The 22,877-nt window shown below is 42.9% G+C and overlaps 2 protein-coding genes across 5 annotated transcripts in view; both read left to right on the top strand.

The window, feature by feature from the left end:
* Window positions 1–22,877, top strand: part of TBC1D1 (TBC1 domain family member 1) — a 234,596-nt gene that overhangs the window by 47,464 nt on the left and 164,255 nt on the right. The gene's annotated exons all lie outside the window — the stretch shown is intronic.
* PTTG2 (pituitary tumor-transforming 2) lies at window positions 7,614–8,474 on the top strand. Its single transcript, XM_078367398.1, is given in 5 exon segments — window positions 7,614–7,788; window positions 7,791–7,835; window positions 7,838–8,230; window positions 8,233–8,283; window positions 8,286–8,474. Coding segments are annotated over 5 exon segments (558 nt in total). The 5' UTR covers window positions 7,614–7,760; the 3' UTR covers window positions 8,327–8,474.

The following is a 22,877-nucleotide window of genomic DNA, read 5'->3' as shown; positions in this document are numbered from 1 at the left end:
TTTTGTCTATAAAACATGGCACTTTATCTGTTTAATCATGACTCGAATAAGAGACAGGAGAAAACATACCTGGGAAAACACAAATGATTGATGAGTGGAAAGTGACTAAGGTTGATGTGTTGAATGGTGGTAAATTCTACAAAATCTTAGAGCTCCTTCAAGGGAGGGATAAACATAAGCCATGCCTGGGAGACAATTTGTATATTTTGAGTAGTTTGGACGGTTACTGTGGTTAGTTTGGTATGTGAGAAAGGACAGTAGAAAACAAGATGAGCTCAGCTAAAAGTAATAGAGCGCCCAGTTTACAGTGGCTCCTATCTCATTTCTCATTTTGACATCCTTAGCAACATCGCCTTGGAGCCCGTTATTTATGTAGATTCTCAGGCACCACCTCAGCCCTGCAAAATCAGAATTTCCATTGTAAGGAGATTCCCAAGAGATTCACTGGCCCATTAAAGTCTGGTCTAGAAAATAAAGATAGAGATATTTCCATGAATAAGGGTCTGAATGCAATCAGTTTCAAGGTGGCTGCATCTAGACCATCAATAATAGGCTTTTGTTTCATTCCACTTCACAATCCTTAGCACGTGGACTTTGCCTTTAGTTGCGCGGCCTCGGGATTCCAAAGTGGCTGCTGTGTCTCCTCGGACCAGTGAGTTCCAGGCAGGAAGGGAGGGGCAGACGTCTTCTAATATCTCATCGGCCAGACCTGGGTCACATGTTTTTGTGTTTTTTTTTTAACCTTTCTTATGGTACTGAAGGTGTTGACTTTTAGACGACTCACTTGGGATGATAAAAGGATTAGCATTACTAATTTAAACCCTTCATTTATTCATTAAAAAAAAATTGCCTACTATGTGCCAACTCATGAGCATTCCATGGAGCTAAAGCTGAGATCACGGGTCTCTTGTCTATTGCCTGAACAAAATTAGGGTTATTTTAGTCAAGAGGAAATGAGGGAATCCTTATTAGGTGGAATCAATATTAGCCACAGGTAGGTTGAGGCCAGATTTGGAAGGGTCTTCAAACTCATGCCAAGAATGGACTGAGACCAGTGAGGAGACCTTTAAGGTGATTCAAGTAAGAGATGATGAGGACCAGCTCAGGACAATTGTGGCTGCTTTGGAGGAAGGGATGCGTCGAAAGTCTGCTCTGAGGTGAAAGTCCCTCCTTAGTGATAATATATGTGGGCAATGAAGAGGAGGGATGACTCATTGAAACTCTGATGGGATCCTTCACTCAGCTGTCTAAGACCACTTGACTTAAGAAAAAAAAATCTATGTATCGTTATGACTCTTAGCAGTGGATTTATTTGTTTTTATTTATTTATTTTTTTTTTTGAGACAGAGTCTCACTCTGTCGTCCAGGCTGGAGTGCAGTGGTGTGATCTTGGCTCACTTAGCAGTAGATTTTTTAAAACTCCATGTGTTTAACACATAAACAATCGGGTGAAACCACGCTCTGTAATCTAGGTTTTCCACCTAATGTGTCATGAACCAATTTGTCAGTTCATGTAGAACTGTCTCATCTTTCTTTAACTCAGTTTTTATTTGAAAAATGTTGCAAAACATAAGCAAGTTAAAAACCATGTACAGTATGATAAATTTAACAAACTATAAAAAGTAAAAAAAGAAATCATCCCTTCCTTTTATTTCTGGAACATGTGTCTCCCCCAGTTTTCCCAAAGGTAACACAGACTTAGTAAGAGATTCCCATGAACTACACATACATACCTCTCTATGTGTAAACAGTTGTCCCTCAGTGTGCATGGGGACAAGGGGGTTGGTTCTATGACCCTGTGGATACCAAAATCCATGGATGCTCAAGCCCCTGATAGAAAGTGACATAGTGTTTGCCTATAACCTGTGCACACTCTCTCATATACTTTAAATCATCTCTAGATTACTTATGCTACTCAATACAGGGTAAATGCTGCATACATAGTGTTATATTGTTTTGTTTAGGGAATAGTGACAAGAAAAGATGTCTGTGTGTGTTCAGTACAGACACAACCGTCCTTTATTTTTTTCCAAATATTTACAATCCATGGTTGGTTGAATCCACAAATGCAGAACCCATGGATAAAGAGGGTCAACTGTGTATAAATGACAATGTGTTACAATGCACAGTTTCCACTGTTGCTCTTTTTTACAAAACCTCTGCCCTTATTCGTGATGAGCACCTGTGGTCCAAGAATCAGCATTGTTTAAGAGAGCTTTACCTCAAAGTGTACGCTTTTCATTTTTATATTTGCATATAGATTATAATACATATCATCTGGGCTTGTTGTGATATCTCATGCCCGCAATCCCAGCACTTTGGGAGTCTAAGGTGGAAGGATCACTTGCATCCAGGAGTTTGAAACCAGCCTGGGCAACATAGTGAGATCTTGTCTCTATTTAAAAAAGAAAAATAAATAAATAAATACCTTCCCCCCCAAAATACATATAATCTGCTTTAAATAAACTTTTTTTTTTGAAACGATGTCTCTCTGTCACTCAGGCCTGAGTACAGTGGCACAATCTAGGCTTACTGCAACCTCTGCCTCCCAGGTTCAAGCCATGCTCCCACCTCAGCCTCCTGAGTAGCTGGAATGATAACCAGCTAAGTTTTGTTTCTTGTAGAGATGGGGGTCTCTACAAGAGACCCCAGGCCTATGTTGCCCAGGCTGGTCTCTAACTCTGGGACTCAAGCAATCACCTGCCTCAGCCTCCCAAAGTGTTGAGACTATAGGCATGAACCACTGCGCCAGTCTTAATGAACTTCTAATACACTATGCCATTTAAAAATTTCATTCATCGTCTGACTCTTTCTTCACTAGGATATAAGTTTCCTGAGGGCAGGGGGTTTTGTTTTGCTCACAGATGTATCACCACAGACTAGGTAGTACCTGGCCCCAAGTGGGTGCTCAATATATATTGAATATGAAATGAATAAACTTCTAGCAGATTATCCTCATTGTGCTTAAAATGACCAAATGGCTTTTCCCTGTACTTCCATTCTGTCTTTTCCCCTTGATCTCATGTGGTGTGCTCAGGGAGGCCAACTAATGTTAGTATTAACTTAAGAAAAGAGGAGTGTAACCGGGCACAGTGGCTGACACCTGTAATCCCAGCACTTTGGGAGGCCAAGGTGGGCAGATCACTTGAGGTCAGGAGTTCGAGACCAGCCTGGCCAATGTAGTGAAACCCTAACTCTTCTAAAAATTAGCTGGGCATGGTGCAGCATGCCTGTAGTCTCAGCTACTTGGGAGCCTGAGGCATGAGAATCACTTGAACCCGGGAGGTAGAGGATGCAGTGAGCAGAGATTGCACCAATGCACTCCAGCCTGGGAGACAGAGCAAGACTCCATCACACACACACACACACACACACACACACACACAAAGTGAAGTGTAGAAACAAATTTCCCCAAAGAAGCCACTGATGTATGCCATGGTGAAACTTAAAGGATTACTCTTATCTGGCCTTGGGGATTATCTGCACCATGGCCTCCATCCCCTTACACGAAGGATCAAGCTAACCACATAAACATTTAGACTCCCTGCATGATCTGGGAGAACATAAGCCGCTGATGAGTTTGTATAATACCCACAGCCACAGTTACACAATGTGGCAGGCATAGCCCTTCCGTTCCGAAAGAAGGAAAGAGAAAAATATATGATACATGATACTCTGTATGTTTTCATTCTTCACAATCATTAAAGATATAAATAACACTACTTTTTTAGAGAAAAGGAATTTATCTGTTGACAGGAATATATATTGCTGGGCATGGTGGCTCATGCCTGTAATCTTAAGACTTTGGGAAGCCAAGGCAGGAGGATCTCTTGAGGCCAGGAGTTCAAGACCAGTGTGAGCAACACAGCAAGACCCCTCTCTACAAAATATGAAAAGATTAGCTGGACATGGGGGTGCGTGTCTTTAGTTCTAGGTACTCAGGAGGTTGAGGTGGGAGGATTGCCTGAGCCCAGGAGTTCGAGGCTTCAGTGAACTATGATCACACCACTGCACTCCAGCCTTGGCAAAGGAGCAAGGTCCTATCTCTTAAAAAAATAATAAATAAAATAATAATAATAATAAATAATAGAGAAAGGGAAGAGAGTTGAGATTCCAGAACAGTCTTTCTGACTCCAAACTCCAATTTATTTTTATTCTACACCACTTTTTCATAAAAGTACAGAACAAATTGTTTGATGTTTTTCTTATTGTTCATTATTACTTTTTAAAAGGTCAATTCTGACATTTGATTTACATTTCCTGACAAACTACATATCATTTTCCTCCCTCCCTTCCGTCTTTCCTTCCTTTTATTCTTCCATTTATAATGCAACAGATGATAGTTTGTCATGGTGTCCTGTAGGTCGTGTATTTTACTTTACAATGCCAGATAAAATTATCAGCAGCCACTTGTGGAAAGCTTCTCCGGAAAATATTGCTTCAACCATACTTATTTGTTTCTTAAAATGCTATTTTTGCTGATCTCCGCTTAAACAACAGAAACACAGATGGCTACAGTTACTGGATTTGCTGTCAGTTTTTATGCCCCTTTTCTCATACACACTTTTGGCGATCAAGTTTACTTTCAAAAACATATGCTAAGAATAGTAACAAATTTTTCAGACTTGAAGTTGTCTAGGAAAAAAGTATGCTCCACTTTAAGAAAGAGTCTACAAATTCAACAAAGCAGATTCATCTCCTAGAAACCCGTTCTCCGAGCAGGCCGTTTTCATCTCTACCCAATAAACACCAGATTCCTCAGCTTGGCAGTCAAGAACCTTGACCATATCTAGTCTCAGATGATTCTTTGTACTTTTTCTCCTGATTCCAAGCTACTGTACTCTATTTTCCAGCAAAATGGGTCTGTTTATTTCCCCCATGTCCACGCTTACCTGTTTTGCTCATTGCTGTTTCTTTTGCCTGGGGAGATTTCCTTTTCTCTAAGCATTCCATTTCTCCCAGCTCAAAGGCCACCTCCTCCAGAAAGCGTTCCTGGGTTATATTTGCTTTCACACTACTAGACATAATTGGTCTTTATTTGTCCCTTCTTTAGGACACATATGCTACATCTTTTGCTTTAATTACGTCTGCCCCAATTTAGAGAACCATTAGAAGCTATTAATAAAACAATGAATGTGCCAGAACAGTTGAAAGAAGGTATTTAACAGTAATTCCTGCTAATGGTATAATGAGACATGATTGCAGACAGTGGCCTGCAAACATTTTTTAAAATTCGCCTACCAGCTGGGCGTAGTAACTCATACCCGTAATCCCAACTCTTTGGTAGGCCAAGGCAGGCAGATCACAAAGTCAGGAGTTCGAGACCAGCCTGGCCAACATAGTGAAACTCCGTCTCTGATAAAAATACAGAATAATTATTCAGGAGTGGTGGCCGGTGCCTGCAATCCTGCTGAGGCAGGAGAATCACTTGAACCCAGGAGGCGGAGGTTGCAGTGAGCCGAGATTGTGCCATTGCACTCCAACCAGGCAACCGTGCAAGACTGTCTTAAAAATAAAAAATAAAAAAAAGTTGCCTACCATAGTGTTTGAAAGAAAAACAATTCAATTGGAATGCTTGTATATTGGCACACACATTCTACCCCACCAGTTTCCCTGGTCCCCATTGCCCTTATACTGGCACTTCACATATTTACATTCCTTGACTGACCCTGGGTGGCACTTGAGTTTACAAGCTCCATGTAGAGGTTACATTAATCGTTTGATACACTAGGTCCAAATCATGGCTCTGTGTTACTTTCTAGCTAGCTGTCTCAAGTTAAGAGCAAGACTGTTGGCCGGGCGCGGTGGCTCAAGCCCGTAATCCCAGCACTTTGCGAGGCCGAGGCGGGTGGATCACGAGGTCGGCAGATCGAGACCATCCTGGTCAACATGGTGAAACCCCGTCTCTACTAAAAATACAAAAAATTAGCTGGGAATGGTGGTGCGTGCCTGTAATCCCGGCTACTCACGAGGCTGAGGCAGGAGAATTGCCTGAACCCAGGAGGCGGAGGTTGCGGTGAGCCGAGATCGCGCCATTGCACTCCAGCGTGGGTAACAAAAGCGAAACTCCATCTCAAAAAATAAAAATAAATAAATAAAGAGCAAGACTTCTAATGATATCTGTGAATGGTGCTTTGTATTAGAGGTGGCCTTATGCAAATAAACAGGTGCAGTTGACCCTTGAAACATGTGAAGTTTAGGAGTGGCAATCACCTGCACAGTCAAAAATCCACCTATAAATTGGGTGCAGTGGTTCCCTCCTGTAATTCCAGCACTTTGGGAGGCTGAGGTAGGTGGATCCACCTGAGGTTAGGAATTCAAGACCAGCCTGGCCAACATGGTGAAATCCCGTCTCTACTACAAATAAAAAAATTAGCCAGGTGTGGTGGTGGGAGCCTGTAATCCCAGCTTCTTGGGAGGCTAAGGCAGGAGAATGGCTTGAATTCAGGAGGCAGAGGTTTCAGTGAGCCAAGATCGCACCACTGCCCTCTAGTCTGGGCAACAAGAGAGTAAAACTACGTCTAAAAAAGAAAGAAAGAAAGAAAAGAAAAGAAAGAAAGAAAAGAAAATCCACCTGTAACCTCTGACTCCCAAAAAACTTAATAGTCTTCTGTTGACCTTACCAATAACACGGTTGACTAACATATATTTTGTATGTTATATGTATTATATTCTGCATTCTCACAGAAGAAAAGAAAACATTAAGAAAAATTATTAAAAAGAGAACATTATTTATTAAGTAGAAATAGATCTTCATAAGGGTCTTCACCCTCATTGTCTGCCCATTAAGTATTCTGAGGAGGAGGAAGAGAAGGAGTTGCTCTTGCAGTCTCAGAGGTGGCAGCGCCAGAAAAAAATCTGAGAATAAGTGGATCCATGCAGCTCAATCCTGTATTGTTCAAGACTCGACTGTATATTTTTCATACGGGCTCAAACACATACACACATATGGCCATGAGTCAAAGATTCATAGAATGAATTAGACAACAAGGATATTTATTACTGAATTGAAATGGCTGACTGCAAAACTGCCCTCAACTTATCTCTAGGCCTTAGAAACAGAAGTGACCCTTTGCTGCTATGACTCAATAGCCTGGCCTAGATTGGGGTTGGGTTGGCAGAGGTATGTAGTCTTCGCTTCAGTGAAGTATTCCTGCTCAAGCAGTCATCACTAGTAGTCACGTTGCTCAGACAGGGCCTCCCAGCTCTCCCCACCACTGTTTGCTGGATTTATACCGCCGGTAGATCAGAGCTGGCAAAAGGGATAAATCAGGATGAAACATTTGGGCACTTTGCAGTTTAGAGGAACTTTGGGGGTGCTGCTTTAGTAAAAAACGGAAGACTTGCATTTATTAAAGGTTAGTAAGAAGTGAAATCATGTTTGCAAAAGTACATTATAAATTAGAAAATACAATAAAGGCAGAAACTATTTATTTATTGGTTGTTCTGCACTTTACCTAAGTGGTTTTTGATCATTTCACAATGTGTAGGGTTGAGTTTTACCTTCATTTTATGGATGTGGAAATAGGACTTGGATGTTAGGTAACTTGCCTAAATCTCTCAGGTGTTCCTGAGGTTCCGGGTCTGTCTGACCTCAGGCCTATACTCTTTGTATGAGTTCATGCTGACTCCCAGATGACATGCTAGGCACGTAAATTAGATATTACACCAATTTCCACTATAGTTAGCATTCTATCTAAATATAAAGTGAGACCACAGTCTTAGGTGAATGTGGCTATTGAGAGCAGCAATAATCTAGAATGGCTACTCTGATCTATGTCGATAAGGAAATGGAGACCCAGGCACTGGTGTGGCTGCTAAGGACGGGCTAAAGCTGGACCTTCAATCAAAGCCTTAGATGGGAGATCTCAAGTTTTAACACCATGTTTTGGCAAAACATTCGATGCTCCACCAGCCTTACCTAAAGCCACCAGAAAGGCTTTGGGAACTGTCAAAAGAACAACAGAAAAATCAGTAAAGACCAGTGGACCCAGCACACAAAAACAGCCAAGGTTTTCTGCCCAAAAGATGACCAAGAAGACTGTTAAAGCAAAAAGCTCTGTTCCTGACTCAGATGATGCCTGTTTTGAAATAGAAAAATTCTTTCTCTTCAATCCTCTAGACGTTGAGAGTTCTGACCTGCCTGAAGAGCACCAGATTGCACACCTCCCCTAGAGTGGAGTGCCTCTCATGATTCTTGGTGAGGAGAGAGAGCTTGAAAGCCTGGTTCAGCTGGGCCCCCATCACTGGTGAACATGCCCTTTCCACCATGGGAATCCCATCTGTTGCGGTCTCCTTCAAGCATTCTGTTGACCCTGGATGTTGAATTGCCAGCTGTTTGCTATAACATATTTAAATGTCTTAGTGCTTTAGAGTTTGTGTGTAATTGTATTAACAAAGAAATCTTTGTTTAACAACAAAATAAATGAATAAATATAAAGTGGGTCATATTCCCCTTTATATGCATCTGTCTTAGCTGTTCCTTACTTCTATATTCCTTCCATGCTAAGGCCCCTACTCTTTGGGGATATGTCGACATGATTTACTTCTGTAGAGAAACAGGAGACCGGATATAGCAAAGGATAAAGGAGAAGAGTCCAGGGTCAGGTCAAGAACTTCCTACATCTTTTCTTCCCAGCCAAGTGTGAGCCAGATGAAAGCCTTAAGGAGGGCCTAGCAGCAAAGGGAGATAAGTAAAGAAGAATGGGAATTTTGTAGAATGCTAAAAAAAAAAATAGGGAACATATTTGCAGCTAGGACTAACATGGATTATCTTGATTATCTTCAAATATCTATATGGCTAAGTAATATTCATGAAATCCCATGTCTTATGCTTCTCATGTCTTATAGCTTAAGCACTTTTATGTCCATGCCTTGAATTCTGTACAAAGCTTTGATAGAGTCACAGATGACTGGTGTCGATCCAGATCTCCTGAGAGGCTTCAGGGGTTCCTCTGTGGTCCCTGAATTCTAGGACGTAGTGAGCTTCCTAGACCAGCAGCTGCTATTCATTACACGTATTAGTGGTTTTGCTCTTGCTATGGAAAGTGGGTGGCAGTTATGTCTCTGAATATGTTATTCCACAAAAAGCCAACTGGATATGGCTATTTAAGAATCATCAAAGCCCATGACAGGCCAAAGTTTCTAAATCCCTCCTCAATCAAAGGATGCCCTCAGAACTGGCCAACAGAAAAGATGCAAGGTCTCACTCCTAGGCTGTCCTACTGTTCCTTAGAGAAGAGTTACGATTTTGTGATCTGTTGCACTCCATTTTGTTTTTTGCTTTGATGCTATTTTAAAACTGGAGGTTGGTTAAGTTTAAAATTTCAAGACAAAGCATAAAATATTTGAGAAGTTACTTGTACATTTCCTGTCTCCCCCACTAAACTGTGAGCCCCATGAGGGCAGGGCCCATCTCGTGTTGTTCATTATGGTGTCCAAGTACTTCCCCTTTCCCTGGAGCTGTTGCTATGGTGGGCTGCTCTAAGTAATCTTTGTCTTGGGTCAGTAGCCACTCAGGTCAAGGATGAACTTCCATTAGGTGTGGGCATAAGTTCCTACTCAGCCATTGTCCTCTTCACTGGAAGAACTAAATTTTGTCTGTTAAAGAGGACATCATATTGTGCAAATGGTAGGACCTCATTCCCTGTAAGATTTATATCTCTGCATTTTGAACTCAATCACCATAGGCGTATTCCATGGCAAGACAGGAAGTATTACTGGAGTCAGACTCCCTGGGTCCTAACCCCGCTTCCTCTATTTAATGGCTACGCAACCTTGGGCAAGTTGGTAACGTCACAAATTTTACCTCGTAAAGCTGTTGATAGAGACACTAAACATGTTTAAATTTCTAAATGTTTAGTGCTACATGTATGTACAGTTATTAGCATAGCAAGCATCTAAATGATATCAGAGTAGAAACTCAATAAATATTTGTTGGATGAATAACCTCTCAAACTTCAGTTTCATCAGCTGTAAATACACAGGTTTAGCTATATGATATTTTTTCAGTTCTAATATCCTGTGGACTTACATTAGTAATTATAATTTTTTATCCTTAGTAATTTTTTCAGGATTACTATGAGGATAAGTAGTCAAATTCTAAACTGAAATAACTCAAGTGAATTGAATAAAAACTTGGATTAAAAAAAGAAAGTGTTTTAGAAATCACCATTTAAGTCCAATGATGAGATGATAGTCTTTGATTTAAAGTGTGTCTGTGGTCAGCCCAGGGAAATAGTGTACAGCTTCTCTAGAGCACTTTAAAATCTTCGTTACAGTCAGTTTAAGTATTTCCTTGGCAATAAACATCAACTCTTTTTCTGACACCTCTTTGCATATGATGGCCTTGGCATGAGACATGAAACCATTAAGAAAATACAAGCCAGATCCTCTGCTATGGTCCAATAATAAAATAAATAATAAAAAATTATTTAGTTGAAGCTGTGCATATTTATTAGCTTATAATCAATTTTAAACTGACTCACTAAAAGTACTGTATGAGGCCATTCTTGTATTGCTATAAAGAAAAACCGAAGACTGGATAATTTATAAAGAAAAGAGGTTTAATTGGCTCACAGTTCTGCAGACTGTACAGGAAGCGTAACACTGGCATCTGCTGGGCTTCTGGGGAGACCTCACAAAGCTTCTAGTCATGGTGGAAGGCCAAGGAGGAGCAGGCACCTTACATGGCAGAACAGGAGCAAGAAAGAGTTGAGATGGGGGCGGGAACAGGTGCATTGGCCCATGCCTGTAATCCCAGCACTTTGAGATGTCCAGGCTGGTGGATCCCTTGAGGCCAGGAGTTCAAGACCAGACTGGCCAACATGGTAAAACCCTGTCTCTACTAAAAATACAAAAATTAGCCAGGCATGGTGGCGCACGCCTGTAATCCCAGCTACTCATTGAGTAGCCTGTGCCAGAAGAATCACTTGAGCCTGAGAGATAGAGGTTGCAGTGAGCAAGATCATGCCACTGCACTCCAGCCTGGGTGACAGAATGAGATTCCGTGTCAAAAAAATACCCATCTATGGCCGGGTGCGGTGGCTCACACCTGTAATCCCAGCACTTTGGGAGGCCGAGGCGGGTGGATCATGAGGTCAAGAGATCGAGACCATCCTGGTTAACAAGGTGAAACCCCGTCTCTACTAAAAATACAAAAATTAGCTGGGCATGGTGGCGCGCACCTGTAGTCCCAGCTACTCGGGAGGCAGAGGCAGGAGAATTGCTTGAACCCAGGAGGCAGAGGTTGCGGTGAGCCGAGATCGTGCCATTGCACTCCAGCCTGGGTAACAACAGCAAAACTCTGTCTCAAAAAAAAAAAAAAAAAAAAATACCCATCTATGTACCTGTGTACAAAATATCTGAAACAGCTGCTAAGACTGTGTAGTAACCACATGGATATCTGTCATATTATGCTATAAATGTTTTGGAAAGAATAATTTTTAAGATCCTAAGAAACAAGAATACTGTAATGAAAAATCCAATATCAGACTCTACTCTCTTGCAGATTAGAAATATTATCTCTGCTCTTTCCCCACTAATGGCTCATTTGTACTTGCCTTTTGGGTACCAGCTTAAAGCACCAGGCTGACTATAGGGTCCCTGATGTTGGTTAGGGCCTCCTCTGTCAGCTTTCCTAACACCCTCTCTATTCCTTCTCACTGCACTTATCACCCAGTTGTGCTGTTTCCTGTTTACTTGCTGTATGGGCCTGCTGTACCATTACACGTCCCTCTAGGGGCAGGTGGCTTGCTTACTGTAGCATTCCTAAGGACTGGTAGGGGATATTGAGTAGGTGAATGAATTACTGCAATGGCTACTGCAATGGCTTAAGTTCAGTGCTCTGCACACACATGGGCCAGGGCTGGATATGTGAAATTACCACTTGATGAAATTAGTTAAAGGAGCATTTATTGGCACAGAGAGGCTGTGTGCCCCTTTCTTGGAGTCCCCTAGGCTTCAGTGCATGCCCCACAGTCTCGCAGTTGGAAAGGAGGGTTGGGGTGCTGTGCTTCATGTAAGGTGATTCTAAACCTTGTGCTAGACCCACTGACACATCCAACTGGAGACTCAGGTTCCCATTAGGCTGTGGCCAGAGCCAAGTCCCCTGCCACTGAATTTCCTAGTTACTGAGAGGTGAGGGTTTTCCTGTCCACTAGCCAGACCAGTTTTTCACAGAGAGGACCAATGTGCCTGACTTCCCCAGACGTGGCTGAGAAGCTCCTGCTTTGTCCTGGGTTCAGGTGGAGTTTGGCGTGCTGGCTCCAGCATAGGCTGAATGGGGACAAGGGGCAGGGGGCTGCTTACTGCAGGTCTCACCTTCTTATTGGCCCCTGGCCTGGCTGTACTGTTGAGAAGGTCCCTGCTGCCTCAGACTCCACAAGAATTTGCTTCCTTTCTCTCTTCCTTCCTACCTCATTCATTCATTTGTTCTTTAGGATCTGCTGCCATTTCAAGTCCATTTGTATCTCATCTAGCTAGCATCAGCTCCCAGCCTCATGAAAAAGGCCAAGCTCAGCTGGGTGTGGTGGCTCAGGCCTGTAATCCCAGCACTTTGGGAGGCCGAGGTGGGCCTGAGTTTGGGAGTTTGTGACCAGCCTGACCAACATGGAGAAATCCTGTCTTTGCTAAACATACAAAATTAGCCAGGTGTGGTGGTGCGTGCCTGTAATCCCAGCTACTTGGGAGGCTGAGGCAGGAGAATTGGTTGAACCTGGGAGGCGGAGTTTGTGGTGAGCTGAGATCACGCCATTGCACTCCAGACTGGGCAAGAAGAGCAAAACTCCGTCTCAAAAAAAAAAAAAGGCAGAAAAGAAAAAGGCCAAGCTGTTTCCCTGGCAGAGCCTGCTGTTGGCAGGAAACTGCCAGAGCCTGGTGGCTGTCTAGAGAACCTTTCTTGGCCATGCCAGCTCCCTGAAATCTTAGAGCATGAAGCCCTGTATTTGTAGCAGTTAGCACCTGCTTGGAGGAATGCTGACAGGTGGCCTATGCAGCCACTGCTCCACTGTGTCTAGGTAAAGTGTTGGGTGAATTATTTTACTTTCCTGAACCTCAGTTTTCTCATCTGCAAAACAGCATAAATAATACCTTGCAGTAGGGTTTTAAGATAATTAGGGGCTGTGAAGTAAAGTGGTTAAGTTGCAGAGTGCCTGGGCCTGATCCTGGTTTTCTCCTTTTCCAGGTGACTGCTTCGTTTTCCCCATCCAAAAATAGGTATTCATACTCTCAACCTCATGCACTGTAAATGCTTACAACAATACCCGGTCCATGATGGATGCTGTCTGAAGGTTTTCTGGTTTTAGAAGTGTCTGGCAGGTAGGAAGCACTCGATACACATTATGTTGTGTTACCATTGTTGTTTATCTTACCATCTAGGGTTGTGAGATAGATAACATATGAAAACATCTGGCATGCCGTAAGTTCTCAGCAGATACTGTTTTCTTCCTTCCTGACCCTTGATCTTGGAGCAGGGGTACCTTGGAGTGGAAGCAGGTGATCCCTGCCCTGAGTTGCCATTCTTTTCAATGCTCTTCTTGTCCCTGAGAACAAAACTGACTCTAGATGTCTGGAAAAGTTCCAGGATCATCAGGGCCCTTGTGATACTATGACCTCAAGATTCGTGAGCAGATATGTTTAGTTCTACTTTGATCCTGAGCTAAGGCTGCCAGCCGCAGGCCTGTCATGGACATTCATTCATTCATTTGAGATGGAGTCTCACTCTGTTGCCCAGGCTGGAGTACAGTGGCACGATCTTGGCTCACTGCAACCTCTTCCTCCTGGGTTCAAGCAATTCTCCTGCCTCAGCCTCCTGAGTAGCTGGTATTACAGGTGCCACCATGCCCAGCTATTTTTTGTATTTTTAGTAGAGATGTGGTTTTACTGTGTTGGCCACGCTAATCTCGAACTCCTGACCTCAAGTGATTTGCCCATTTCAGCCTCTGAAAGTGCCGATTACAGGTGTGGCCCCAGGCCATGGGCATTTAAGTTCGTCTCTATTTCACAACATGACCGGGGGAAGCTGAAGGGACCTTGGAGATCATGGGCCTAATACCCACAATTTACAAGGTGGAAACAGGTTCATAGCTATGTGACATGAACTGTGTGAGGTCACATGGCTGGTTGCCAGCAGGTAGAAGCTAGTAGCAAGCACTGGGACAGCCTGGGCTGCCTTACATAGAGGAAGACTCCACTAAGTCCATGTGCAAATTGATGGAACCACTTTAGAGGATGCCTGACCCTCATCTGAAAGCTGAATTTATCTTTACCTCACCCATAGCAAAATTCCTGTCATGTTTGAAAAAATCCAGGTGAGAAGAGCTATGACTCAGACCTCACTACTTAGAAGCATTTAAGAAATTGAATGGGACCCCAATACAAATAGAAAAGAGAAGCCATTTTCCTCTTATATATTCTCAGCCCTACATCTCCTGCGAAGGCCAATGGACATTTTCAATTATGTACTTTCTCTGGCTGTGCATAGTAACTAAGATGCAGATGGTGGTTTATAATCTATGCATTCCTTTGCTAAGTATTGAACCTAGAGATACCTTTTATCTTCAAGGGTTTCAGAAGGGCATTTGCCTAGGAACACAGCACTTGGGTCTTATGTTCTGGAAACTGAGCTTGCTCGGGGCACCTGAAAATTACTGTGAGTTTTACTAGGCACACTCTTCTTGTTGAGATGCAAATACATGTGGCTTGGTGGAGTTTTTGTAGGAATCTTTTTTTTTTTGAGACGGAGTTTCGCTCTTGTTACCCAGGCTGGAGTGCAATGGCACGATCTCGGCTCACTGCAACTTCCGCCTCCTGGGTTCAGGCAATTCTCCTGCCTCAGCCTCCTGAGTAGCTGGGATTACAGGCACGCGCCACCATGCCCAGCTAATTTTTGTATTTTTAGTAGAGACGGGGTTTCATCATGTTGACCAGGATGGTCTCGATCTCTTGACCTCGTGATCCAACTGCCTCGACCTCCCAAAGTGCTGGGATTATAGGTGTGAGCCACAGCACCCGGCCCAAGTTTTTGTAGGAATCTTAAGGTACAACAAGGAAACAAATTCAGATTGTTTTGTGCATTTGTGCAGAGGTTTGTGGCACCATTTTCTTCCAGGTGGTTGCTGTGCAATTCTGATATTCAGGGCTGAAGCACATAAATTTAGGCTTTGAAAAAGAGTGAGGACATTCACAAAGAGCTTCAATTGTGTTTAAAACAGCAATTTTAAAGGAATTTGATTAAGATGAAAAAGAGGGCCAGGCACGGTGGCTCACGCCTGTAATCTCAGCACTTTGGGAGGCTGAAGCTGGTGGATCACCTGAGATCAGGGGTTCGAGACCAGTCTGGGCAACATGGTGAAACCCCGTCTCTACTAAAAATGCAAAAATTAGCTGGGCACGGTGGCACATGCCTGTAATCCCAGCTACTTGGGAGGCCGAGGCAGGAGAATCACTTGAGCCTGGGAAGCAGAAGTTGCAGTGAGCCGAGATTACACCATTGCACTCCAGCCTGGGCGAAAAGAGTGAGACTCCATCTTAAAGATTAAAAAAAAAAAGATAAAGAGAAATTATTTTAGAAGTGGGAAATTATTCTAAACAAAGTTAAACTAAACCACCTTATAAAAAATAGAAAATTTTGATTCATTGTGGAAGAAGTGGGAAGAGAAGTTTGGGTCAGATTTTTAATCACTAATAGTTTAATCAGGAAATAGGAGTTGATTCTTTTCAGTCTTTTTTTGACAGAGAAATATAACTTCCAGTTTAGAAAAAAAAAGTTATTTCTTGATGAAATTAGTGCTTCTAATGTTTCCACTATAAATTATAACAAAATGTCTGAGTTTAAAGCTAAGAGTCTATGTTGAGTTACAGGACAGGGTGTGGATGTGAAAATCTTTTGACTCTAAATTTTTACGGTATTTTCTTTTATGAGCTCATGACTGCTGGGTTTTTCCATGAATTTGAAACAAGTGTAGAGTGTTTTGAAAGGAAGATTATTTGCTTAAACTTTATAGACTGAACTAAAAATAGAAAAACACTGATTCTATTTTTGGAATGGCTTACAAGCTACAAAGTAAACATGATTGCTGTACATATGGAGCCACATACTGACAGCAGATATTTAAATAGCAAAACATAATCATTTCGTTGGTTTTGAAGTATCACCACATTTTAAGGAATTGATTGTGAATGAAGAGATAGACCTGTGTCATTAGTAAATTTCTGTTTCAGCAAGAGTGTTACATACAAGGAGAAAAAAAGGCATCCCCAAGCTGGTGTGAACTTTATTCTCAAGGGGCTTTGCTACCATCTTGTCTCCTCTGGAGTTGCAAGTTCATGGGTTTCCCTTTACCCTGCAATCTTCTTAGTATTTCTGGTGGGACTGCAGCCAGTGTTTAGTTTTGCAAGGCTTTTGGATAAATTTAATAAATGTGGCTGGGGCCTACTAAAAATGTTCTTATTCAGTCCTTTTGCTGTTATTTTGGCTCACGAGAAATTACAACGTAATGCACAAAATGAAAACACAAAATTAGAGACCTTAATTTAAATGTTGACATGGATACATCAAGGTAGAATGTTCCTGAGGTACCCACCTGAATTTTTTTTTTTTTTTTGAGACAGAGTCTCACTCTGTCACCAGGTGCCAAGCTGTAGTGCAGTGGCACAATCTCGGCTCACTGTAACCTCTGCCTCCCAGGTTCAAGCAATTCTCCTGCCTCAGCCTCCCGAGTAGCTGGGACTACAGGTGCACCATGCCCAGCTAATTTTTGTATTTTTTTTTTTTTTTTTTTTGAGACGGAGTTTTACTCTTTTTACCCAGGCTGGAGTGCAATGGCGCGATCTCGGCTCACCGCAACCTCCGCCTCCTGGGTTCAGGCAATTCTCCTGCCTCAGCCTCCTGAGTAGCTGGGATTACAGGCATGTGCCACCATGCCCAGCTAATTTTTTGTATTTTTAGGAGAGACGGGGTTTCACCATGTTGACCAGAATGGTCTCGATCTCTTGACCTCGTGATCCAACCGCCTCGGCCTCCCAAAGTGCTGGGATTACAGGCTTGAGCCACCGCGCCTGGCCCCCACCTGAATTTATAAGGTACTCCTCAAAAAGTCCTCACCTAATTTGTCCTTCCACTTCTCCTACACTTTCTTGCCTTCATGAACCAATTTACTGAGCATGGTTTGCTCTGAAAATGGTCTTCAAATACTCTGTCTTGCCACCTGAAGCTTCATCCTGAATCTGGCCTGATTTAAAATGTGAGCGTGGGTGTGTCCTTGAGAGAAAGTGAGCGATGTAGACAGGTAAGGCGGGATTGGAGGGGTGGGGCTGGGAGAGCGAGTATGAGGTCCATGCATGAGTGAGCAGGACCCATGCCTGGCAATGAATTTCTATGCTATTGAAAGTGAGGCAGGCTAGTGATGCTTGTGTGTACCATGCCTCTGCCCAGCTAGTATGATAGGAATTTACTGGAGACACTTGGACGATTTGTGGCTTGGCTTATGGAGTTAAAGTAACAAATGGAGCACAGTCTTGCTGTTAGACGCAGCAGCTCATAAAAAGGGAGAGGAAAATATCGAGACACATCCTGGAGGCCCACCGTGCTGGAGTGAATTTTGTCTCACACACATTCACTTCTCTGATCTTAACTGTTTGTCCTGTCCTATTTTGTGTGTCTATAAACCCAGCTCTGAGTCTGAGGCCTCCAGCCCATGAACTCTGTTTTACTTCTACATTTAAAACATATCATACCCACCATTACTTCAATAGCAATCATTATTGCTACTACTAATACTATTACTACCATCACTATATCTACAACCAAAATTTACTGTGCATCTACTATATGCCAGTGTTTTAGCTGTATTATCTCATTTGATCCTAAAACTAGGCTTTTTTTTGAGACAGAGTTTCCCAGCCTGGAGTGCAATGGTGCCGTCTCAGCTCACTGCAACCTTCGCCTCCCAGGTTCAAGCGATTCTCCTGCCTCAGACTCCCAAGTAGCTGGGATTACAGGCATCCACCACTACCATGCCTGGCTGTTTTTGTATTTTTAGTAGAGATGGGGTTTCACCACATTGGCCAGGCTGGCCTTGAACTCCTGACCTCAGGTGATCCACTGCCTTGGACTCCCAAAGAGCTGGAATTACAAGTGTGAGGCACCACGCCTGACCCAAACTAGCCCTTTTACGTGTGGGTTCCATTATTTTAAAGGCTCAGCGAATTAACTTACCTAAAGTCATTCAATCATCATCACATAGAGGGATTTAACAAAATTAAGATAGAGTTTACATTCTGTAACGTTTTGGTATTTAGTAAACCCACAATTTTTGGTATTTAATATATTGGGGTAACCATCATCGCTATCTAATGTCAAAACATTGTCATCACTGCAAAAAGACACCCTGCACCCATTAGCAGTCTCTCCCTATTTTCTCTTCTCTCTAGCCCCCAGCAACTACTAGTCTATTTCCTGTCTCTACAGATTTGTCTATTCTGGATATTTCATATAAATGGAATCATACAGCATGCAGTCTTTTGTAACTGGCTTATTTCAATTGGCATAATGTTTTCAGGGTCCATCAATGCTGTGGCATGTGTCAGTACTTCATTACTTTTTATAGCCAAATAATATTCCATTGTATGGACATACTACATCTTGTTGATCCATTCATCAGCTGAGGGCCTTCTGGGTTCCACTCTTTGGCTCTTGTGACTTGTCCTGCTGTGCACATTCATGAACACGTTTTTACACGGGCATGTATGTTTTCAATTTATGCAGAGATTTTTAGTGTTAGATTTTCAGCATTTGATAATATACTTGGCAAATATTGGTTTCTTTGGAAACAAACTTTTCTGTCTGTAAGAGATGACTGCATATCATTAAACTAGCACTAACATTCCCTCTCCACTACGAAGCTCCGATTTCTGTCCTATCTCCTCCTACGCAAGGCCTGATTTCCAGAGATGAACACTAATCCTCTAAGCCTTTCTCTATGAGGATCCTTCTTCCTGGAAAACCCGTTCCCTCTCCATCATCTGTAAAAGCCCTGAAACTAGCCAGGAAGCCGGGTTTTCCTTTGCAGCCTGAAGTTACTTTCCCTCCTCTGGGAACTCATCAAAGCTTCACCTGGGCTTTGAGGGAAAATAACTTCAGGCTTTTGTCGCTCTTCTCTCTGCCTGAGCTTCCCTGCTACTCTGTATGCCCCTTGAGGGCAGGATTCTGGTCTAACTCCAGTTTTGCTATTTCCTGCAAGGACTTCTGTGGCTTTCCACAGTAGACGCTAATGAATATTCATATTTGTGAACTGAATACATTCCTGATCCATTGCCAAGTGGTTCTGATTCACTTGAAACCCAGTTGAATTTCCTTGTAGAGTTTGTCTTACAATGGTTCTACTTTTAACCAGGTCTTAGGGTGGGAGGAGCAAGCTGGCAGAGTGAGGTCATTCCTTTGCATGGGTCCCTGCCTCCCTGGCCCCGACACCGGAAGGCAGCCTGCCTGGCATCACCTCCTGAACTCTCAGGTTTTGCACCCTTGCTTCTTGCTCCTCCTTAAAAGAAGAAATTGGCAGAAGAGCTGGGGCAGGAGTGTCAGCGTTTGTTTTGAAGAGGGTATGGTCAGGCTTAGTAGGGAAGCAACTCTTCCAGTTCCCAGATCAGCCCCCTGCCTTTCAAGTCCTCCTTTAATGTTTCAGGAGTGCTGAGATGGTCAAACATTAAAGCATCCTTTAAAGGTTACTTAGAAAGACAACAGTTTGGGATTTCTGTAGGGATACTGTATTAGGCCATTCTTATGCTGTTAATAAAGACATACCCACAACCAGGTAATTATAAAGGAAAGAGGTTTAATTGACTTCACATGGCTGAGGAGGCCTCAAAATCATGGCAGAAGGCAAGGTGGAGCAAGTCACATCTTACATGGCAACAGACAGGAGAAGAATTGAGAGCGAAACAAAAGGGGTTTCCCCTTATAAAATCATCAGATCTTGTGAGACTTATTCACTACCATGAGAACAGGATGAGGGAAGCCACCCCCAGGATCAGTAATCTCCCACTAGGTCCCTCCCACAACACGTGGGAATTATAGGAGCTACCGTTAGAAATGAGATTTGGGTGGGGACACAGCCAAATCATCTTAGATACTATCATGTTCAGATCTCTGCAGTCCTATTTGGATAGCCTGTTGCTTTCTACAGAGCAACTATATGCTTAATATATATTTTTAAATAAAGGATCTAAAACTGTAAGAGTGGTTCTCGATCCTGGCTGATAACTAGAATCACTTGTTAGAATATATTTCTAAGCTTTAAATAAACCCAGAGTTAACATGATGAGTCAACACCAATAATGACCTCTCTGGCTGAGTCCAGTGGGCTGACACATTTGACCTGGCTGGTGGACTGTTTTAATAATTGAGTTTGCATTCTCAAAGATGCCATAGTTCCTTCATTCTTTATCCTCTCACACCTGGTCCTCTTCACACACTTATATGATGTGCCTGCCCTTTCAGGTCTCTGAGAATTTGACCTTTGCTCCAAAATAGTCAAATCATCTGCCCTCTACTCTCCCTCTCACCCTTCCGCCTTCCCATTACTGGTGACTCTGATAAACAATCAGGGCTGGAAACTATCAGTGTCTTGAGCAATGACTATTCTGTCTGCAGATTCTCCATTCTGACTGCCTGAGAGAACCACCTTGGAGATGTTAAAAATTACTGCTGCCTGGCCAGGCAAGGTGGCTCCTGCCTGTCATCCCGGCACTTTGGGAGGCCGCAATGGGCAGATCCTCTGAGGTTGGGAGTTTGAGATCAGCCTGACCGACATGGAGAAACCCTGTCTCTACTAAAGATACGAAATTAGCCAGGCGTGGTGGCACAGGCCTGTAATCCCAGCTACTTAGGAGGCTGAGGAAGGAGAATCACTTGAACCCAGGAGGCAGAGGTTGTGGTGAGCTGAGATTGTGCCATGGCACTCCAGCCTGGGCAACAAGAGCAAAACTCTGTCTAAAAAAAAAACTGATGCCCAGTATACATACAATCCTTTCATGGTAGAATAGGCAGTTTCTTGAGGAAAGGATATATTTTTCAGATGGATGGGAGGTAGTATTTTACAGAAAATTGTGTATTTGAGTGTAGGATCAGATTGTCTGATGTTAAGTTTCCCTTTGATGGAATTCCGGATTATAACAGAGAATGTCTTTGTGCAGCATGACTGGCAAGCTACATGCTGGTAGTGAATTAAAATATGAGCTTTCATGTATATTTCTTAAAATATTTGGTGTTAGAGCATCACACATTACTATCAAATCTACCCAATGCAAAGGTTCCTGCTTTCCCATGAGATGAGTAATTCTATCTACTTCTGGATTAGGAAGGAGGACTTAGATCAGAGAAGGACTTCTGTGTCCCTAAAAGATACACAAACCTTAGATAAATTCTAACCCGGACTGCAGGAGCCTCTGCCCTGGATGTGCATATACAGAGAATTGGATCCAGGTTTAAACAATGAAACTTTCATGTCCTTATTTCACCTGCCTGCATATATTCCCATTGTAACTATTACATTCAGGATTTGGCCTACTTTTTTTTGCAGGAAATGCAGTTTTTATTCCCCTAAACCTAATGTAATTTCTTCTTTATTTTTTTTGGCATCCCTATTTTTTTGTGGCAGAAAATTTATCTCATTACAGGTCCTTCAGATTTCCTTAGTCAATTAAAGATTCTCCCCATCCTTTCCCCAGAGTTGCTTCTAAGTTCTGGGCGTTTTTGGAGAGTTCTATGTAGGAATTGGAGTGATGGAGTATGATGACGTTTGTCCTGGGTTCAGCTTGTCCAGTCTGGTCCTCAGCTGCCCATCCGCTCACATCAAAACTATGTTGTTGCCTGAAAACTCTCCTCATCTGGCTGAACTGGTTCATACCAGCCCAAGAACACAGGACAATTTTGGCTGCTTTCTCCAGGGCCTATTGGACAGTACCTTTCTATCATTAATGTTTTAAGACCAGGAATCTTGGTAAAATGAAGGTTTTGATGCAGTAGGTCTGGATTAGGGCAGTGCCTGAGATTCTGCATTTCTAACAAATGGCCAGTTCCTGCTGAGGCTGCTGGTCTGTGGACCACACCTTGAATAGTAAGGTTGGAGAGTCCACAAGCTTCTTACTGTAATGGAGCTGTCAGCCTCCATTTCTTCTAAGTGTTTGGGAAAGTGATGTGGTCACAGGGAAAGATTTGGCTAAACGGCTGCGAATGCACTCCCCTTTCCACCTTTATTAAGCAGAGAATATCACTGCTTAAAAGGATGAGAGAAGAGCACTTCCCTAAGATGCTCCTAAGGCCCTTTTCAAGGCTGGACTCTGTTGGAATGATGTCACTTTTTTTTGAGACAGGGTCTTGCTCTGTCACCCAGGCTGGAGTCAGCCTTGACCTCCAGGGCTCAAATGATCTTCCCACCTCAGCCTCCCAAGTAGCTAGGACGACAGGCATGTGCCACCATGCCCAGCTAGTTTATTTTTATTTATTATAGACATGGGGTCTCACCAGGTTGCCCAGGCTGGTCTTGAACTCTTGAGTTCAAGCGATGTTCCCATCACTGCATCCCAAAGTGCTGGGATTACAGGCACGAACCACTGTGCATGGTGTGATCTCTGCTCACTGAAACCTTGGCCTCCCAGGTTCAAGCAATTCTCCTGTCTGAGCCTCCTGAGAGTAGCTGGGATTACAGGTGCATGCCATTATGCCCAGCTAATTTTTTGTATTTTTTAGTAGAGATGGGGTTTCGTGACATTGGCCAAGCTGGTCTTGAACTCCTGACTTCAGGTAATCTGCCCACCTCAGCTTCCCAAAGTGCTGGGATTACAGGGGTGAGCCGGTGCACCCAGGTTCCTCATGCCTT

This window comes from Callithrix jacchus, chromosome 3, assembly GCF_049354715.1.
Source record: "Callithrix jacchus isolate 240 chromosome 3, calJac240_pri, whole genome shotgun sequence".
NCBI classification, from domain to species: Eukaryota; Metazoa; Chordata; class Mammalia; order Primates; family Cebidae; genus Callithrix; species Callithrix jacchus.
This window is presented reverse-complemented; position numbering and strand designations above follow the sequence as displayed.